Below are 19,214 nucleotides of genomic sequence, written 5' to 3'. Positions count from 1 at the left end.
CGGGCCTCGGGGGCGGGCTCACGAGAGTGACGCCGAGCGGGCCAATCCCCGCGCGGGCGCCAGCCACGGGGCCCAATGGCAGGAGAGCCGCGCTGGCGGGTGACAGCGCCGCGGGCGGCCCCACCCGCACCCAGCGGCCCCGCCTCCCCGGCGGCGGGGGCCGCGTGTGCCGAGGACCCACGGCCGCGCCCCCCGCGCGGCGGACAGACCGCGGACCGCGCCGGGCCTGCCGCAGCTCCCTGGGGCCGCGTCCGCAGGGCCACCGGGAGCCGAGCGAGGGCTGCGCGCGGACGGGCGCCGTCGTCACTCGGGACGCAGGAGTGAGCTTTCGGGGGTTTGCTGTAAGAGGAGAGCCTGAGTTTCCCCGACAGGTGCATTCGGTCGAATTCAACGGAAATTCCCCTCCCGGTCCCAGCGCGGCGGTGCAGACCCGGCCCCGACCGCCGCGGGCCGCCCGGCCTCGGGGCACTCGCCGGGCAGGTGCCCGGGAGCGCAGGCACCCCCAGGGGCTCCGGGCCCCGCAAATGCTCGGACCCGCGCCTAGCCGGGCAGGAGGACTGTAACCGCGGGGTGAGTTTAAACGAGAAGAAACAAATCCCTCTCCGACTGGGAGCTGCTTTTTAAAGTCCTCCTTCCTGTCCCGTTAACAAGCAGCAAAATAACAATAACAAACAGTTGCGTAACCGCCGCGTCCCGGGGGGAACCTCTCGGTGTCCCTTTTGAAAAGCGGCTGGCGGTACGCAGTGTGGGGACTGTAGTGCGATTATTCCCAACGAAAATGGGTGACGACTTATTAAAGCTATTTTAAGGCGGCTTGAGCCCTTTCTGTTTCTTAAAAATAGAAAGTAGGACAGTCTCCGGTTTACTGCATACCCCAACCCAAAGTAAAAAAATAATCTCTTGGGAAGTGCTTGCTGCCTTCTCTTCCCCAGCTTGCCTGTTTTCTCCACGGAAGCCCTCTAACTTCCTCGTTCTTTTTTTTTTAATTTTATGTATTTATTCATGATAGACACAGGCAGAAGGAGAGGCAGGCTCCACGCCGGGAGCCCGACGCGGGACTCGATCCCGGAACTCCAGGATTGCGCCCTGGGCCGAAGGCGGCGCTAAACCGCCGAGCGCCCCAGGGATTCCCCCCTCGTTCTTTTTAATAGAAGTCAGCTACCTACCCAGGCAGTATGAAGATCTTCTTTGTAGAACCTGCCATTTGCCTTAGTGCATTTGCTATGACTTTGACTTCTCCACTGACCACACAGTATGTGTACAGGAGAATATGGGAAGAAACCGGCAACTACAGTTTTGTATCTGATAGCAATATTTCTGAGTGTGGAAAAAACAAAAGCAGTCCGATTTTTGCATTCCAGGAGGTAAGAAATTAACATATCCCTAAAAGGTAATAGAAGGATAATGTGTCATGAGGTTTTCAATGAAACAGGGCATTGCACTCATCGTACTTTGATCTCTCAAGGGTCACCTTAAAACTCTTAAATCCCAAGACAAGAGCCTTTATTCAGTTCCCTTGTTTGAAGTTTCCTGACACCTTTAATCTGCTTCTTCTAAGTAAAACCCCCTTCTTTTTCTGTGACACTGGCTGTTCTCTTTTCTCAGAAAGTTTCAGCCTAGTCTCATCTCCCCAGTGGCTGTCCCCTTCCTGCTTCCCCCCAAAAACCTGAAGGTTGGACCAAGGCTAGCTGGAATGAGTACTGGGTGGCCTCAATGGGGGTGAAACAGGGTGTTTCTGCCCTTCCCTTGCTTGCTTCCTCCCAACCCCCCTTCTACTTCACATACATGACCCAGTTTTCATGGAAACACCCCCCTCCCCAAAGGAGCCCATTACTGAACACTATGGGCCCTGGGGCCAGTGTCCATCATGGGCTGCTAGGGGGCAGCATTTGGCGTTCCTCCTTTGCTGTTATCAGGTCAGCTTTGACTCCCAAATGTTGAGGAGCTATGTGAGATTATCTGAGGAGGAGATCTATTTTGGCGCTGAGGACACTGAGAATGTTTAGCCAGATATTACAGGACCTTTCCTTCTGCCTCTCCGGCCTCCTCCCCCAATTTTTTGTTTAAAACTGGTGATACATCACCATTCCCCTGCTCCCTCAGTTTGCATCAAAATCTGCCAATGTCCAGATGCAAAGGAGATGCATTCAGATTTGCAACCCCCCCCCCAAAAAAAAGCCTTAAAAACAGACCACACTTATAAACTTTGAACTATTCCCCTAGAGGATATTTAGTGATGGCAAAAGAGTGGCACTGCCACCACAAAGGACAAGAAGAGTTTAAGGGAATTCGAATCACCTGCCAGCTGGTTTTAAAATTTTCTCCTCAGTGGAAGAGAATTCAGGTATCACTGGGGAGATGAGTCTGAGGCCTGGAAGAAATGGCAAAGGGCCCAGAAGGAAAGCTCTAGCATTTCCGGAGGTGTTTCCTGAGGTGTCAGGTATAACCTTGCTGGGCTGAGGCCTGGCTGTTTGGCACAGTTTCTGCTGTTCCTCATTTCCATGGGAGAAATTTCCTTGGAACTCATAATTACTGGCAAGCTATGCAGGCATCCAGGTTCTGGCCTAAGGTGAGGTCATAAAAATAGGAGGGCCAAGGGATTCACCTCGTGGTTGTGTCTCCTGACTACAAGAATGTTTCCTATGATATATAATGTCATTCCCAGTGAGTGACAAGGTTCAATAGGCTCATTAGTTTCTATATTGGATTCTCTGCTTTCCCTCACCAGACACCTGGGAGCAATGGGAGGGACAGAGGGGGAGACAATGGAATGTCTGGAAAAGTTGGCTGCCCTTGACCTCCCTGAGAGGAGATAGGCTGGGGTTCAGTCACTGTGGTAGCCTCTGTGACTGTGCAGGTGATGAGTATTGGCCCCCTCTGGTCTTACGTAGTTGCTGAGAGCCCTTCACTGCCCAGAGCAGTGGTCTCATTTTGAAGATTTTTGCCAAATGTCTAAGTTGATTGTTGTTTCATTAATTGTTTTTATTAGATTAATATTCAAGATTAATTAGATTAATATTCAATCCCTTCCCTTAAAGGTGACGCTCTAGAGCTACAGGTGCTTTTTCTCGGACTGGGAAGCTAGAAAGCACCACTGTCACCACCCACAACTGGGACAGGTCAGGTGGGCCACTCACCTTTTGCTCCTTAGGAAAGAGGAACACTTTTGCTTCCCTGGAGGCACCAGCATCACCTTCAGTACTTCCATCTGTCCGCTTTTCTGGACAGTGTTCCCGCTCAGTATAAAAATACTCTCTTACCTGGGGTGCCATGCTCAGTCACTTAAGTGTCTGCCTTTGGCTCACATTGTGATCTCAAAGTCTTGGGATCCAGCCCCGCACTGGGCTCCATGCTCAGAGGGGAGCCTGCTTCTCCCTCTCCCTCTGCCTCTGCCCCTAACCTGTGCTCATGCTCTTGCTCTCTCAAATAAATAAAATATAAGAAAGAAAGAAAAAGAGAGAGAGAGAGAAAGAGAAAGAGAGAGGAAAGAACATTCTCTTACCTTTCAATCCAAGGACAAATAAATATTCCCTGTTTTATGAGCTTCCTTCTCAATTCCCAGCTGTTGGTGGGTGCTGACTACTTGCTCACTAAAAATTTAGGAGTTTGAGAACTGTTTTTATAACCCTAAAAATAAATGTCAGAGCACAGGGTCAGTCCCTAATAAAATAAATAAATGATTTTTTTTCAGTTCAGATTTTTCTTTGCCACTCCCCCAAAAGACCAATTATTTATATAAGAGTGCACAACAAAATAGTGTATTAAACTTCTTGCTATTATACTATATTATTTATCCTTTTATAAAACAAATACATGGACAGCTGCATTGCAATGCAAGATCATAATATGAATTTCAGGGTTCAGATATAAGAATTAACTGAGCTATTTCACTTATACTTAACATTTTGAAAGTCTATATGAATTAAAGTCTTATTTTTCAACCCATTGGGGTTAATACATATGTCCATATAAATAAGTATCCATCTAACCTGATTTTCAAACCTTTGAGTTTTCTGAGTCTTGTGACTCTTAAGATATACTTACATACTTCTCTCCAGCAAAATTAGTCTCTAAAGGATGTTTTAACAAAATGGCAAGCCTGTGGGCAGGAAATTCTTGGGTGAGGGAGAAGAGGTAGGGAATTCTAGGCATGTCTGTTGGCTTCTGCAGAGGAAGGGCTTTTTAAACCCCTTGCCACCCTCTCTTTCCCACCCCACCCCCCTTCCCAGGTTAAAGGACTTGTTTTGAAGTATTACACTGGCCACTGTGGTCTGTTCTTTTCAGGTACTTTCAAGATAGGGACCCTGCTGATGTAAGAAAAGATGTTAGGGTTTGAAGCTGAGGGCCCAGAAAGAATTATCGACCTGTCTTTGGTGCAAAAAGGTGGTTTTATTAAAGCACTAAGGACAGGACCCATGGGCAGAAGAGCTTCCCTGGGGTCATGTGGAGTGGCCCATTATATACTTTCAAGTTGGGAGGGGGTTAGGGATAGTGAAAGTCTCTAAGGGATTTTGGAAGCAAAGTTTCAGCTATTGTTGGGAAAAGGTCATTTATTACCGTCTAATAAAACCTTAGTCATGAGGCTCCTCAAATGTGTAATAGTGGACCATATGCTTGGGGGAAGATTGCCAACATGTATCTTGGGGGTTTAGAGATAAAAGAAATTTCCAAAGCATTTTTATACGTTAAAGCTGGGGGTTGGGCTAAGTTAAGATTGCTTTTTGACCTTAGCAAAGTATTAACTTGGAGGCAGCTGAGTCCCTGTCCCTAAGGGAATGTCACTCTGCCTGTTGCAAGGACTTGTAGATAGTAAGGAAATTTAATAAGTTTTAATTTAATAATTTTTCTTCTGCTTTTGTTTCCCACATCACTGCTATTTGGGGAAACAAGTTGGCATTAACCAGATCATAAAGTTGTTCTTGTTCAATAATTTATTTATAAACCTTTTAATAAGGGAATATTTCAACCCAATTATAATTATACATTTTAGCCTATGAAATTGTGACTTTTTAAAAATTGATATTCCTTTCCTCAATTTATTCCTGTCTCAGTATACTGTCATTCTGTCAATTTTGTGTAGGAAATAGCACGCTTTACTCTGATTTCTCCCATCAACCCTTATCTAATATATAATTGTAATTTTCCAGAGTTAAAGGTGTAGGTTACATATGAGGAGAGGAGTCTGTGTAAAAGGTTGAATTAGGAATGACACTAGATAAAAGACAGAATGTGGAGGGGAGGGGGGGATTAGGAGAAGGAATCCCAGACTGAATAAGTATTTACTTGATAGCTTTTATATCTGTAGATACAAAGATGTGCTCAAGAAGCCTAACCTAGTAAAAATGAAAACAGCCAAAGTTGATGAAGCGCTAATACATAATAGGATCTGTGCCATATACCTTAAATGGACATAGGGACTTTAAATGTAACTCTTACAAAAGCTTGCAAGACAGGGACTCTTGTTACCCACCTCCTGTCAGAATGAAACCACAGGGATACATAATTTGGTCAGGATCACACACAGCTAGCCAGTTACAGGGCCTATTTTACTTTCTTATTCATTCATGTAACCACTATCTATGACATGCCCTGTGAAGCACTGTTGTTGGAACTGGTGACACTGTAGGGAAGAAAACAGGGTTCCAGCCCTCCTGGAGGTTAGGCTGTAGTGGAGAGGGCACACAATAAGCAGCTCAATTAAAGCAACTCATCCTGTCGAGGAGTGACAAGTCTCTAAAGAAAGTATACTCAGCTACAGTCTTGGAGCACTGGGTGAGGATTAGTGGGGTTGCTTTGGATTGTGTGATTAGTGATTGTGTGATTAGTCACAGAAGGCTTCTGAGGAGGTGACATCTGAATTGAGGAAGTGAGCTCTGTGACTGTCAGGCAGAGGGAACAGCAAATACAAAAGCGAATGAGCATGGAGTGTTTGAGGAATGGCGTGTGGCTGAGGGGAACAAGGAAGTGGAGATGAAATCCGAGAAGTCATGGTGTCTGGCCACCCACACTTTGGCAAGGAATTTGGATTTATTTCCCTATAAGGAAAACCACAGGGGGATTTTGAGCAGAGGGGTAACATGACATGAGCCAAATGCTTTTAAGATCACTCTAGGAGCGCCTGTGTGGCTCAAGGAGTTAAATGTCTGCCTTCAGCTCAGGTCATGATCCCAGGGTCCTAGGATTGAGTCCCACATGGGGCTCCCTGCTTAGCGGGGAGTCTGCTTGTCCTTCTCCCTCTGAACCGCCCCCCACCAATTATGTTCCTCTCTCTCTTTCAAATAAATAAAATCTTTATTAAAAAATCACCCTAATTGCTGTGTAAAGAACTGACTACATCTGAATCTAGATTGACCTGACTGCAGGTCATTATACCAAAGAGCACACCTGGGGAATGATACTTGCCATATGAGAAGGTTCAGCAGAAGGAGAGATTACATCTGTTTGGGCATTTCAGGGAAATCCAAGTTGGGCTTGACTGTGGGCTGTGAATGTAACATAGACTATTAGGGGAGTGAGTTGAGCTAATGCTAAAGAGTGGGATTGGATCACATCTTGGTGTCCTTATGTAACAGATGAGGAGTGTGAACTTTCTCTAACAGGCAATGGGCTGAGCAGGTGAAAGACATGCCACTACTGTGTTTTGTAAGACACAGCCACCATTAGCATCTATGATCTGCAAAGCGAGGAGGCTGGCATCACAGATGGCATTGAGGACAGAGCCAAGTAGATGCCAGGGCACCCCAGGTGAAAACTATGAGCCTTATCCTTCCAGTGGCAGCTCTGGGACAGTAAAGAGCTAAAAGACATGAGAAGCACTGGGTGTTGGTGGGCATGGGTAAAGGGAAAGTCCAGAAACAAAGATGGCTTGAGTTTTGAGTCTGAATGACTAGAACATTTTCTGATGAAAGTGCTTGCATTATTTGAATATATAAAAATAAATATAGGCTCACTCTAAAAAATTCATCAATTTCAGCAGTTGATATTTTTGTGGTTCATCACTTGTTTTAGGATGCTTTCTAAATATCACATGAATAAATCTATTTTTAAAAATTAGTTTGGCAATCCTTATTATAAAAATGACACTCTTTATATAAAATTTGGAAAATACAGAGAGAAGTAGCAAATGGAAAATGCTTTTAAATCACCCAAAATCCTTCCCATCAAATAACTAGCATAAGGATTGTAACATCTTCCAGTTCGTGTGTGTACCTGCTGGTTTTGATCCTTGGGGGACTATCAAATATGTCATTTACATGTGATACTCATTCCCCTTTAAGTAGACAGAAAGATCTATCACAGGAAAAGATATTACTCTTGCTTTACAACAGTGGTCATGAGCTCAGTGCTAAGCTGTTGAGAGAAGAAAGTAAAATTATTACATGACCAGTCCCATATATCTTGGAGTCTGTGGATCTTCTATATAAAACAGACACACACCAATACACAGTGGTCTGTTCAAGTCCCCACCACAGTGCTTGCATATCATGCATGAGCTTTCATTACTATATCGCCTCTTGATGTTTGCTTTGTGAACCGGCGGAAGATTCAGGCTGTATCAAATCCATGCACCAGAGCTTCCTTATTGGTGACCTACTAGAAATGTAAAGAAAAGTATGCTCTGTGATATTTCTGTGCATGTTGCCTATATCTCTGTAAACACATTATCTTCTTTTTATTTGCAGGAAGTTCAGAAGAAAGTATCTCTTTTCAATCTGCAGATGGACATAAGTGGTTTAATTCCTGGTCTAGTGTCTACTTTCATACTTCTGTCTCATAGTGATCATCGAGGACGAAAATTCCCTTTGATTTTGTCTTCTGTTGGTTCTCTTGCAACCAGTGTTTGGCTCTGTTTGCTTTCCTATTTTGCTTTTCCATTCCAGCTTTTGATTGCATCTACCTTCATTGGTGCACTTTGTGGCAATTCCACCACTTTCTTAGGAGCTTGTTTTGCCTACATAGTTGATCAATGTACAGAACAGAAACAAAGAACAATTCGAATAGCTATAATCGACTTCATACTTGGACTTGTTACTGGACTCACGGGACTGTCTTCTGGCTATTTTATCAGAGGATTAGGTTTCATGTGGTCATTTTTTATTATTGCTATGGCTCATGCTATTAACTTGATTTATATTTCGTTTCTTCTTGGTGATTCATTGAAAGAAACTTCATCTCAGAATGTTTCCATATCCTGCAGTGAAGGCTTTAAAAACCTATTTTACCGAACTTACATGCTTTTTAAAAATGCTTCTGGTAGGCAACAGTATTTTCTCTGTTTGTTACTTTTTACAATGATCGCTTACTTTTTTGTAATAATTGGTGTCTCCCCCATTTTTATCCTTTATGAATTGGATTCACCACTCTGCTGGAATGAAGTTTTTATAGGTTATGGATCAGCTCTGGGTAGCGTCACTTTTTTTAGTAGTTTCCTAGGAATATGGCTTTTTTCTTACTGTATGGAAGACATTCACATGGCCTTCATTGGAATCGTTACCACCATGGCAGGGATGGTTATGACTGCTTTTGTCAGAACAACACCGATGATGTTTTTAGGTAAATTACAAATGTAGCCTTAGAACTAACCATGTATTTGATGTTTATAAGCAAATGAATTTAGTCTGTTGGGTGAGAAACTTTTAATATAAAATTCTCTATTTAATGCATTCGAGTTCGATTAAGGCATTTTGTTAAAAGCTAGTTTGCCAGAAACTGAAAGCCAATTTGCTTTAAAACAGTAATTCACAGAATAATCACAGTTTCCAAATTTGCATACTTGCCAAAAGATTTGATTTCAGGAACATTCTTCTTGTGAGTCAGTTCTTCAGTAGAGCTTTCACCAACTTGAATATTTCTTAAAATGCTAAGAAGGTTGGAGCGCTTGGGTGGCTCAGTCAGATGAGTGTCCAACTCTTTATTTTGGCTCAGGTCATGATCTCAGGGTTGTGAGATGGAGCCTGTGTCCTCTTCTCCCTCTGCCCCCCTAAAAAATGCTGCTAAGAAGACTACTTTGCATAAACATTTTAAACAGCATTATATAAAGTAGACTCAAAAGATTTATAAAATTCATATTTATTGAATATATTCAAGAAAAAAATTCTTTAAGACAAGATTTTGCAAATTGGTCATTTCACGAATTGGTTTTTGATAAATCAATTTTTTGCCTAACCAGATTGCTTCCTTAACTACATACCCCATAAGTAGTTTCTGTAGGGCTTGAGTGAGATGCTGCATTTGAAAAAGCTAAGGGATCTGTAAAGTGGGACCTTGAGAAAGGTCCAATTTCATTTTTTTAAGGTACTGTCAGCCTGTTGCTACTTTGCAGGGAAGTAGGGTGACCAAAGAGAATTGGGCTTAATGTCCATCTATAGTGCCAGATGATCTTGGGAAAGTTACTTAACTACTCTGGGTCCTCATTTACTCATCTGTAAAATGGGCACAGTAGCACCTAATTCACCAGGTTATAATGATCACTCTAAAGCACTTAGCACAATGCCTCATGTTGGGTTAATGTTAGTTTCCCCTAGAGTTGCCAGGGCCAAGTAAGCTGATATATGTGAAAGCACCTTGAAAACTTTAAAGTCCTCTGCAAAATTAATATATTATTATTTTATCATATAATTGGAAATGCTAGTGCCTATTAGGGGTCATAATTTAAGAGGAGAGGCAATCGGTGTTCATGAAATTATTCCAAAGATGGACAAGCAGAAAGATAACCAATTTATCAATAAGTGTATCAGTATAATAAAAGAATGCTGACACTAAAATGCCAAGTCTAAAAAAGTAAACACAAAAAAACAAATGAAAAAACTAAGTCCCAACCTTGCTAAATGAGAGGTTACTATAATAATCCGGGAAAAAGCAGATGAGTCCCAATTGGCAGATTATACAGATCTGACCCTAACACCTCCCTGAACTCTTGTTCTTAGCACTGCAATTCAAGAGTAAGCAAACCTAGAACTGAACTGTCTGCAGTGCATCTTCATTCCTTAAACAGAAGTCTACAATTAATTCAGTCCTTTGATCCAATGAGTTAGGGTGCTTATAGAAAATGAATATAGAGAGAACGTATTTCACATCTAAAATTGACCACTGGTTTTCTGATTTCTCACCATTTCTATTACAGTCAGGCTGCCTTTCCTTTTCACTATTGTGCCACTCTCTGTTCTACGCTCCATGATATCAAAAGCGGTTCGTTCCACTGAACAAGGTGAGTTTCATTTACTTAAGGAAAATAATGAATCTACAATCTATACCAACTCAAATCTATGTATGACCAATGTTTCATTCTTCAGAATATTCTACAAACTTTTTTCTGCTCAGAACTCCTTTTGATTTAATTGGTAAGTTCTGTGTTAGAAAGAGGCCTACTTCAGACAGAGGTGCCCCTGCCCACGGTCTCTTGCTTTCAAAGGCTTGCTCTAGCCAGGGCCAGCCCCAAGAGGAGAGGAATGCTCAGAGTTAGGCAGATGCCCACTGGGAGCCCACCACACCTGCCCCTTCTAGACTACACTCTGGGTACCTGGATCCCCATAATTCCTAGCCAAACAGCCCTGGGTTCATGTCCATGAGCGCCTGGTTGGTCCTGTTCCTTAGACCCTTTGGCCTGAGGGTGTACTGTGACCCAAGTGTGCTCCCCTCTAGACCAAAGGAGTAGCCAAGCCATGACTCTTTATGGGAGATGTGGCCCAACCTTGGCATTGCAGAGTGGGGTGTCTACAGCCATGTGTAAATGATTCTTTCTGAACAGGATGGAGGAAGAGGTAGAACAGAATGTGCGTGGGCTATGTCCTGCAGCTGGGAACTGAGGGCCAAGAGCTAGTTAGCTCTGCCAGTGCTGTCATGTGCCTACATAGAACTCCAAAAAGTCTGAAAATTCTAAGTTTCTGTCTGACCTTCCAAACATCATGAAGATATATAAGGTATATTTTTCAGAGCAGGGAGAGAGAACGTATCTTTATGAACAGTTTGTTCATAGAACTGTAACATTTAAATACTTACGATATAATATATAGGCCTTTAATTGTATTCTTACACTGGACCCCACAAATGTTAGAGCTGGGCCTAAATTAGAGTCCTAGCAAAAACAGGATCCCACTCAGCTGGCTCAATAGAGACTTTAATGAAGGGCAGCAATGTGGCAGAGTGGGCAGTGGCAAAGGCACCCAGAGAAGATGACCCAAATAAGGAGAGAGCAGAGATGAAACACCACAACCTTTCTTTCCACCTTCATCCCATTGACCAAGCACAATAGAAAGTCAGGTTAGCTGAGTGAAGTAAGTCAATTGGAGAAGGACAAACAGTGTATGTTCTCACTCATTTGGGGAATATAAATAATAGTGAAAGGCAATATAAGGGAAGGGAGAAGAAATGTGTGGGAAATATCAGAAAGGGAGACAGAACATAAAGACTCCTAACTCTGGGAAATGAACTAGGGGTGGTGGAAGGGGAGGAGGGCGGGGGGTGGGGGTGAATGGGTGACGGGCACTGAGGGGGACACTTGACGGGATGAGCACTGGGTGTTATTCTGTATGTTGGTAAATTGAACACCAATAAAAAATTAATTTATTAAAAAAAAATAGAGAGGTTAGCAAGGAAATCCAAGTCATGATCTGAAGGGTCAGCCTCCCAAGCACAGAGCCAAACACAGGAGATTAAACAGTGAAGGGGAAGGCAAAGAATGAGCAACACAGAAGGACAAAACAATTAAATTTCTGGTTAGAACTAGTTACCAGTTAGATATCAGGCATATGGGATTGTCCTCCTTCCTCTCTGTATCATATAAATATTGTTAGGCTTTGGAGCTTTCTTTTGTTTCACGTCTCAGCCCAGTGCCAACATTCATATTAATTCAATATTCATATTAACATATTCATATGTTGATGGATCATTCATAATTATGCTATTTTATTTACGGCAGCTTAGTTAACATTGGGGAAGACTGCATAAATCAATACATTTAAAAACATATTTCTTGGTTCTCTTCCACTCATTAGATGCAGTTATATATTCACACAGCTATTTATAGATTATGAAATGATGATTAACTGGAAAATGACTTAGGAATATAAAAATGTATAACTATAGTATGTAAAAACCTACCTGCTTCCTTGGGTTATGCAATGGTTTTAGATATGACACCAAAGGCACAACATAAAAGAAGAAATAGATAAATTAGATCTTATGCAAATTAAAAACTTCTGTGCTTCAAAGGACACCATCAAGAGAGAGAAAAGACAACCGAAAGAATATCAGAATATATTTGTTAATAATATGCTTAATAAGGAACTTGGGAGGTGAGCAGGGAGATGGATGAAGTAAGTGAAGGGCATCAAGAATACACTTACCATGATGAGCACTGAGTAATATATGGAAGTGTTGGATTACTATAGTGTACACCTGAAACTAATATATGTATGTTAACTGCACTGGAATTTAAAAAAAAAAAAAAAGCTCAACAACAAAAGGACAACCCAAGGATCTGAAGAGACATCTCTCCAAAAAGGTATATGGATGGCCAATAATAAGCACATGAAGAAATGTTCAATGTCATTAGCCATCAGGGAAATACGAATCAAAACCATAATGGGACCCACTAAGGATGGCTAAAATGAAAAAGATGTGGAGAAACTGGAACCCCCCTACACTGCTAGTGAGAACATAAAATGATCCACCTATTTTGCAAAATTAGTTTGGTAGCTCCTCAGAAAGTTAGAGTTATCTTATGACTCAGCAATTCCATTTGTAGCAATAGAATGGAATTGAAATTAAAACAGAAATGAAAACATATGCCCACACAAAGATCTCATACACAAATGTTCACAGCAGCATTATTTATAATAGTCAAAAAGTATAAACAAATGGAAATGCCCATGAACTAATGAATGGATAGACACATTTTGGTGTATCTGCCCAATGGAATGTTATTTGGCAATGAAAATAAAGTCCTGATGGTACCTGCTCCACAGAGGGGGATCCTTAAAAACATAATGCTAAATGAAAAAAAGACACAAAAGGCTATATATGAATATGGTTCGATCTAGAAGAAATGTTCAGAAAAGGCAAACCCATAGAGACACAAATCAAAGAAGCACTGTCCAGGGCTGGGGAGGTAGTGGGTGATTGGGAATGGGTACAGTTCTGAGGTGATGACTGTACATCTCTGTGAACTGTGCAATTTAAAGGAGGTGGGTTTTAAGGTCTACAAATTTTATCTCAATAAAGCTGTTCAAAAAAAAAATCTATACCTGCTTTAACTTGGAACTAATATAGACTTCTCAGAGTATATAATTTGCCTCTGTTTATATTTGGTTTAGTTTATTTATAAAGGCTTTTTAAAAGTCATTTCATACTGTTAAATATAGTGACATTTCAAAATGTTTTGTTTACCTTTTGGCATTTCGTATTCTGAATTGTAACATCGTGAATTGTTTTTCTATTGTTCTAGGATAGTATAATTACTTTGTTTTTAACTGCAAACTACGGAATCCTTTTGGTGATGTCAGAATTTCCATACTGAATATATTCCCATCCTTCATTACTTTTTAAAAATGGAATCTTTTTATGAAAATGTTACGCACTTTAAAGTAATCAGAGAAGGGGAAATACTGCATTGGTTTCCACTAGACTCTCAGTCCCTATTATCTTGAATAAGAAAGGAGAGAAAATAAATTCGGGTAATTATTTTGGAATTTCTGTGCTTTGTACAGCTGTGAAACTCACAGCTAAAGCCACCCTGGACTGCCTCTTACCTTGTCACTACCTGCACACTCCTTATGATTACAAATTGGAACATCATAAGGACAGACTTGACTTTTGAGGTCTATTGAATTGAAAAAAGGTATAGAAAAGAAACTAAACTGTACTAATTATTTAGTTTAGTTTTCTCTGGTAACTATTAAACAAGTTGAACTGCTAGGGGAAGTTAAACAACAGGAGAACCCTATTTTGTAGCAGTATGGTTGTTTATGCCAGACAGACATACTGCCTGACCAACTTTCCATCAAGAATGGATTTAAGCCATTGCATAATAGAACAATCCAGTCTATCTTCCACGGCACTGTGCCTAGCTGTAGCAAGAGATCAGAAGTAAAAGAAGATAGTATCTTAGGGAGGGAGGGAGGAGTACTACTTCCCAATTAAACTGACTTCAAGAATTATCATAAAACATGGAGGCAGTAGGTCTTTATGCTACTTGCTGATTGATAACTAGGCTCTTGAAGTATTCGTTTGACAAGTATAGATTAAACATATCTATCATGTGCCAGGGCAGATAGGCTCTGGAACACAGCAGTAAACAAAGTAGATGTACACCTGGCATGAACAGAGCTTTCATTTTAGTTAAAAGAAGACACATATGTGAAAATACAATATTCTTCAGAGATATGTTTGTTTTATGAACATGTGACCTGTCGTTCAGTGAAGACTTAGAAGCAATGTATGAGAGTATGTATACTAGGGTAAAAAGCTTAAAGAGATAAAAACAAACACATAACACTGTCTACTAGACCAAAACCATGGGGAAAATTAGAACGTAGACGCATAAACCGTAATCCAGCTATGAAAGGTGACCCTCAAGCTTGCCTTTTCCTTCTTAATCTTGAAGGACAATAGTAATTGTGGCTATGTGTGTGTCTGTGCAGGAGAGAAGACTGGATTTCAAATGTGTCAGCTGCTGTTGCCTCTTACATTTGCCCTACTGACATACAAAGTATTGTGTTTTCAACTTCCTTCACATCAGGTCAAGAATTGATGGCCGAGTTTCTTCACCTACAAAAGCGGTTACTGGCTTCTCAGGGATTTAGAGGGAATAGCTTTCATTCACCAAGCAGTGCCCTATGTTTGCTTTTAATAATAAGGAACGATTTTCTCCCTTTGTTTTGTTATACAGCCATTTCATTTTCTCTCTCCATACCCTGACCCCAAACAGGCACCCTGTTTGCTTGCATTGCTTTCCTGGAAACACTTGGTGGAGTCATTGCAGTTTCTACTTTTAATGGAATTTATTCAGCCACCGTTGCTTGGTACCCAGGCTTCACCTTTCTGCTGTCTGCTGTTCTATTACTAATTCCAGCCGTCAGTCTGTGGTATGTTATTTTTAAGCATTTTATCAAAGGATAGCGGGATTAAATGAATTCCCTAATCTTACCAGTAAAATTACATAGACTGTTAAAGTAGTTAAAAACCAAAATTCAACTGAGTAATTTTTTTAATTAATTTTTTCTAGAGAGAGAGTGAATGGTGGGGAGGGGCAGAGGGAGAGGCAAAGAGAAAGAGAATCTCAGGTAGGCTCCATGCTGAGCTCAGCGAGGAGCCCGATGTGGGGCTTGATCTCATAACTGTGAGATCATGACCTGAGCTGGAATCAAGAATTGGATGCCTAACCGACTGAACCACCCAGGCCCCCCCTTAACTGAGTAACTTTTAAAGATCTAATTGGCTCTACTAATTGATTCATGAATGAGGCAGCATCCCATCTAACAAGTAGAGGGGAACTCTGAGGAGCTGTGCTGAGTGAAAGGTTTTCACAGAATGGAGGGTGGGGTCAAGAAGTTATTAGCAAAAGAGAAGAAATAATTATTTCAGGCAGAGTCACCTTCCCCTAAGGGGAAGGGCAGGGAGTCTTATCAGGTAGATGACCCCATCTTCCTTTGGGGGATGGAGAGGAGCCATTTGGTAGGCTCACTGGTGCTGATCAGAAAACGCCTGCCTGACTGGTGAAGACTATCTCTGAGGGAGGCTGGAACTGCAGTTAACTTACATCAGTCCAGGTTTGACAACTTGGCCTACCTGACGCCATTTTGGGCCTATGGTTCTGTGTTAACAAAGTTTTGCCTCAGAATGTACTTTTCTCAATAACTTTTAGACATGAAAACATCTATTGATAATTCCTAAGAGGAATTTGGAATTTTGATACCTAGATCTATGCAAGTATTGACAGTTCCTCTATAATTTTGATGAAAAGTTATTTGTACTAGATATCTTTTTTAAAAAGACTATTGAACTGGCAAAATTAAAAATACATGCTGCACTAATGGGTACATAATGAGACAGTCTTATACATTGTTGATAGTATTATTTGGCACTATCATTTTTGGAAAGCAATTCATAAAGACAAAAAAAATCTTTAAATGACCAAATGGTCACTAGAAGAATGGCTAAATAAGTGATGGTGCATCCATATCATGAAAAATAACATTAATTAGAATTGTGAAGTAGGATAATGGGCAATTTTAATTTTATTCTTCATATATTTATACATACCTGTTATGAACACACATGCAGCTAGCTAGGACAATTATCCTTTTAAAAATGCTGCTAAAAATGTGGGATTCAAAACACAAAGGCGCCTGCCTTTGGCCCAGGGCACAATCCTGGAATCCGGGGATTGAGTTCCGCATCGGACTCCCTGCCTAGAGCCTGCTTCTCCCTCTGCCTGTGTCTCTGCTTCTCTCTCTCTCTCTCTCTCTCTGTGTGTGTGTGTGTGTCTCTTATGAATAAATAAATAAAATCTTTAAAAGAAATGCTGCTAATGTAATGTAGATGGTCTTCTGAGACATTTTTAACCCTATATTCAATTTTTTTTGAGATTTTATTTATTTATTCATGAGCGGCACAGAGAGGCAGAGACACAGGCAGAGGGAGAAGCAGGCTCTCTGCAGGGAGCCTGATGCGGGACTCAATCCCAGGACCTTGGGATCATGACCTTAGCTTAAGGCAAATGCTCAATGACTGAGCCACCCAGGTGCCCCCGTTCAATATTTTTAAAAAATAAAATTATACGCAGGGTATGTGGATGGCTCAGCCCATTGAGTGTCTGACTTTAGCTTGGGCCATGATCTCCAGGTCCCAAGGTGCTGCATCAAGCCCCATTTCATGCTCCCTGCTCAGTGGGGAGTCTTCTTGTCCTTTTACCCTTCTCACCCCCTGCTCATGCTCTCTCTCTGTCAAATAAATAAAATTGTTCCTCTGCTTGGATAATGCTTTGTTTCATAGAGCCCATCAAGGTCATATTGACAGGAAAAGCTTTTAATAGATGCAAAAACCTTAAAATGGAATCACTTTAAAGGATGTATATTTTCACTTTTCCTAACACGTTTCATCAGTGACAGGCATGATAATATTTATATAGGTAACACTGGGGTGATTGGAAAAAATAAAATCTTTAAAATAAAATTATATGCTTTTCTCCCCAAGATTATTTATTTATGGGGGGAGGGATGAGGGGCAGAACAGGAAGAGAGAGTCCTAAACAGACTCCGCTCTGAGCCCCAGGTGTGGGGCTCCATCTCACACTCCTGAGATGAGTTGGTTGCTTAACCAACTGAGCCCCCCAAGTGCCTCCCATTACATGCTTTTTTAATTCCAGATATCTTCTTGTCCCAGTTTCAGTTACAGATATTGAACATGAACTTCAGCCATATCCACAGTCATACTACTTTTTGTGGACTACAGAATAAACAGTGGGATGGATGGACATTTTAGGTATCTGGAAGAGGAAAAAACTGTAGATTTATTATTTTCAGAATGAGTCAGTTGGACTCAAAATGCTATTATGTTCCTTCTATGTATAATTTTCATAATTTATCAGAAGCCATGTACCAGGGGAAAGACAGGTTATTTATTTATGGGTTGCCTTATTTGCAATTTTAAAATGTCTTGTTTGCTTTTGCAGTGTGGTCAAGTGCACCAGCTGGAATGAAGGCAGCTATGTACTTCTTACACAAGAGGAATCCAGTGAAGACACTTCAGATAGATGATTAATTGTGATTTAAAAAAAAAAAAAACAACAGCTGAACACATGTATCCTATGCTTTGACTTTTGAGGACTGTAAATGAGTTCCATAATCAATATTTCATCAATAATCAATGTTATAGTTTCTTTCTTCTAAACTGAACAGGAGAGAACTAGCTCCTGGTTCTAGCTTCTTAAAGTATTTTGCACTTTGAGCACTTTATGAACATCATGTGATAGATTTCCATAGATAGAAAAACAAATCTCAAAACACTTCTCACCTTGGGATTTAGGAATGAAACTGAAACTTCACAGTTTAAAGAGATTAAGAAACCTGACACAATCAAAAGCAATAATCTCCCTGACATACTCAGTCTCCTATCGGGACCAAGGAAAACACTATACCTCAGTTTCTTCATCTGCAAATGGGTTTCTGACCTCTGGAAGATTTTGAAGGCATAACTATTCAAAATTATAATGAATTATTCACTGATAGGAAAACAATGATAAAACTTTCAAATATTTATAGTGCAGTCGTACCTCTGCTTAGAAAATGGTTTGTTTTAGAGATCCCATCAAGGTGGTATTGACAGGGAAAGCTTTTAATAGATGCAAAAACTTTGAAATGGGATCACTTTAAAGGATGCATATTTTCACTATTTCTAACATGTTTCATCAGTGATAAGCATGATAATATTTATATAGGTAACACAGGAGTGATTGGGGAAAAATATCATTAAAAAATTGTTTACAAAGCAACGCAAAAACAGAGTAAGCAGCCAGTCAGGAAGTGACAGTACAATATTCATTCATTATTTTTATCAATGGACAGCCACTTCTTACAGCCTTAAACTTATCTTGAAACCCACCCTGGTCCCTGAAAACACATTCTCTCATGCCTCCTATCTTTCTATACATTGTCCCATTTCCCCTTCCTCCCTTCGGACCATGAAACTTTAGAATCTCAGCCAAAACACTGCTTTCTCTGAATAGCCTTCTTGACATTTCTTGCCTACTCTTGTAATCCCCCAACTTCTGCAGGGCACCCACAGCACTTTGTGTATACTTCCATCCAAGCAGATTCCATTGTCTCATAATATTTATTTTATTAATATTACCTGACAATGAGGACGGGACAGTCTTTGATTCATTTTATCCTCAATAAATGTTTGTTGAACTGAATATATAAATTTGATTTTACTTGTGAAAATAATTTAAAGCTACATATTTCATGCGTCATGAATGTAACCACTGATAGCATGCCACAGCCAGCTTTAAAAGATATGCTAGCCCATACACTTTTTAAATTGGTTCATGGTATTTTTACCAGTCTTTGAATATCTTCGATTTTCTAAGTTACCATATGTAATAATGCAAATGTCTTTAAGTACAACTAGATGATTCTTTGTAATCTTAAACGCAGAGTTTTCCATTTGACAGCACTGCTTACAACTTTTTCCTGTAGGGTAATCAATGATCGCTG

General features: G+C 40.9%; 1 protein-coding gene across 1 annotated transcript; it reads left to right on the top strand.

The window, feature by feature from the left end:
• Nucleotides 1-210: 210 nt before the first annotated feature.
• SLC46A3 (solute carrier family 46 member 3) lies at nt 211-18,913 on the top strand. The gene is made up of 6 exons (XM_055317354.1): nt 211-570; nt 1,010-1,364; nt 7,683-8,553; nt 10,124-10,207; nt 14,927-15,083; nt 17,672-18,913. The coding sequence occupies exons 2-6, from the start codon at nt 1,176-1,178 to the stop codon at nt 17,754-17,756; spliced, it is 1,386 nt and encodes a 461-aa protein (XP_055173329.1). The 5' UTR covers nt 211-570; nt 1,010-1,175; the 3' UTR covers nt 17,757-18,913.
• Nucleotides 18,914-19,214: the final 301 nt, after the last annotated feature.

Source organism: Nyctereutes procyonoides, unplaced genomic scaffold (assembly GCF_905146905.1).
Source record: "Nyctereutes procyonoides isolate TBG_1078 unplaced genomic scaffold, NYPRO_anot_genome, whole genome shotgun sequence".
Taxonomy (NCBI): Eukaryota; Metazoa; Chordata; class Mammalia; order Carnivora; family Canidae; genus Nyctereutes; species Nyctereutes procyonoides.
The sequence above is the reverse complement of the archived record's forward strand: the minus strand, read 5'-3'. Positions and strand labels throughout refer to the sequence as shown.

Excerpts from the sequence above, each read along its gene's own strand:
- SLC46A3 (XM_055317354.1), top strand. The coding sequence starts at position 1,176 with ATGAAGATCTTCTTTGTAGAACCTGCCATTTGCCTTAGTGCATTTGCT. Across the intron at positions 8,554-10,123 it reads AACACCGATGATGTTTTTAG|TCAGGCTGCCTTTCCTTTTC; the intron begins GTAAATTACAAA and ends TTTCTATTACAG. Across the intron at positions 15,084-17,671 it reads ATTCCAGCCGTCAGTCTGTG|TGTGGTCAAGTGCACCAGCT; the intron begins GTATGTTATTTT and ends TTGCTTTTGCAG.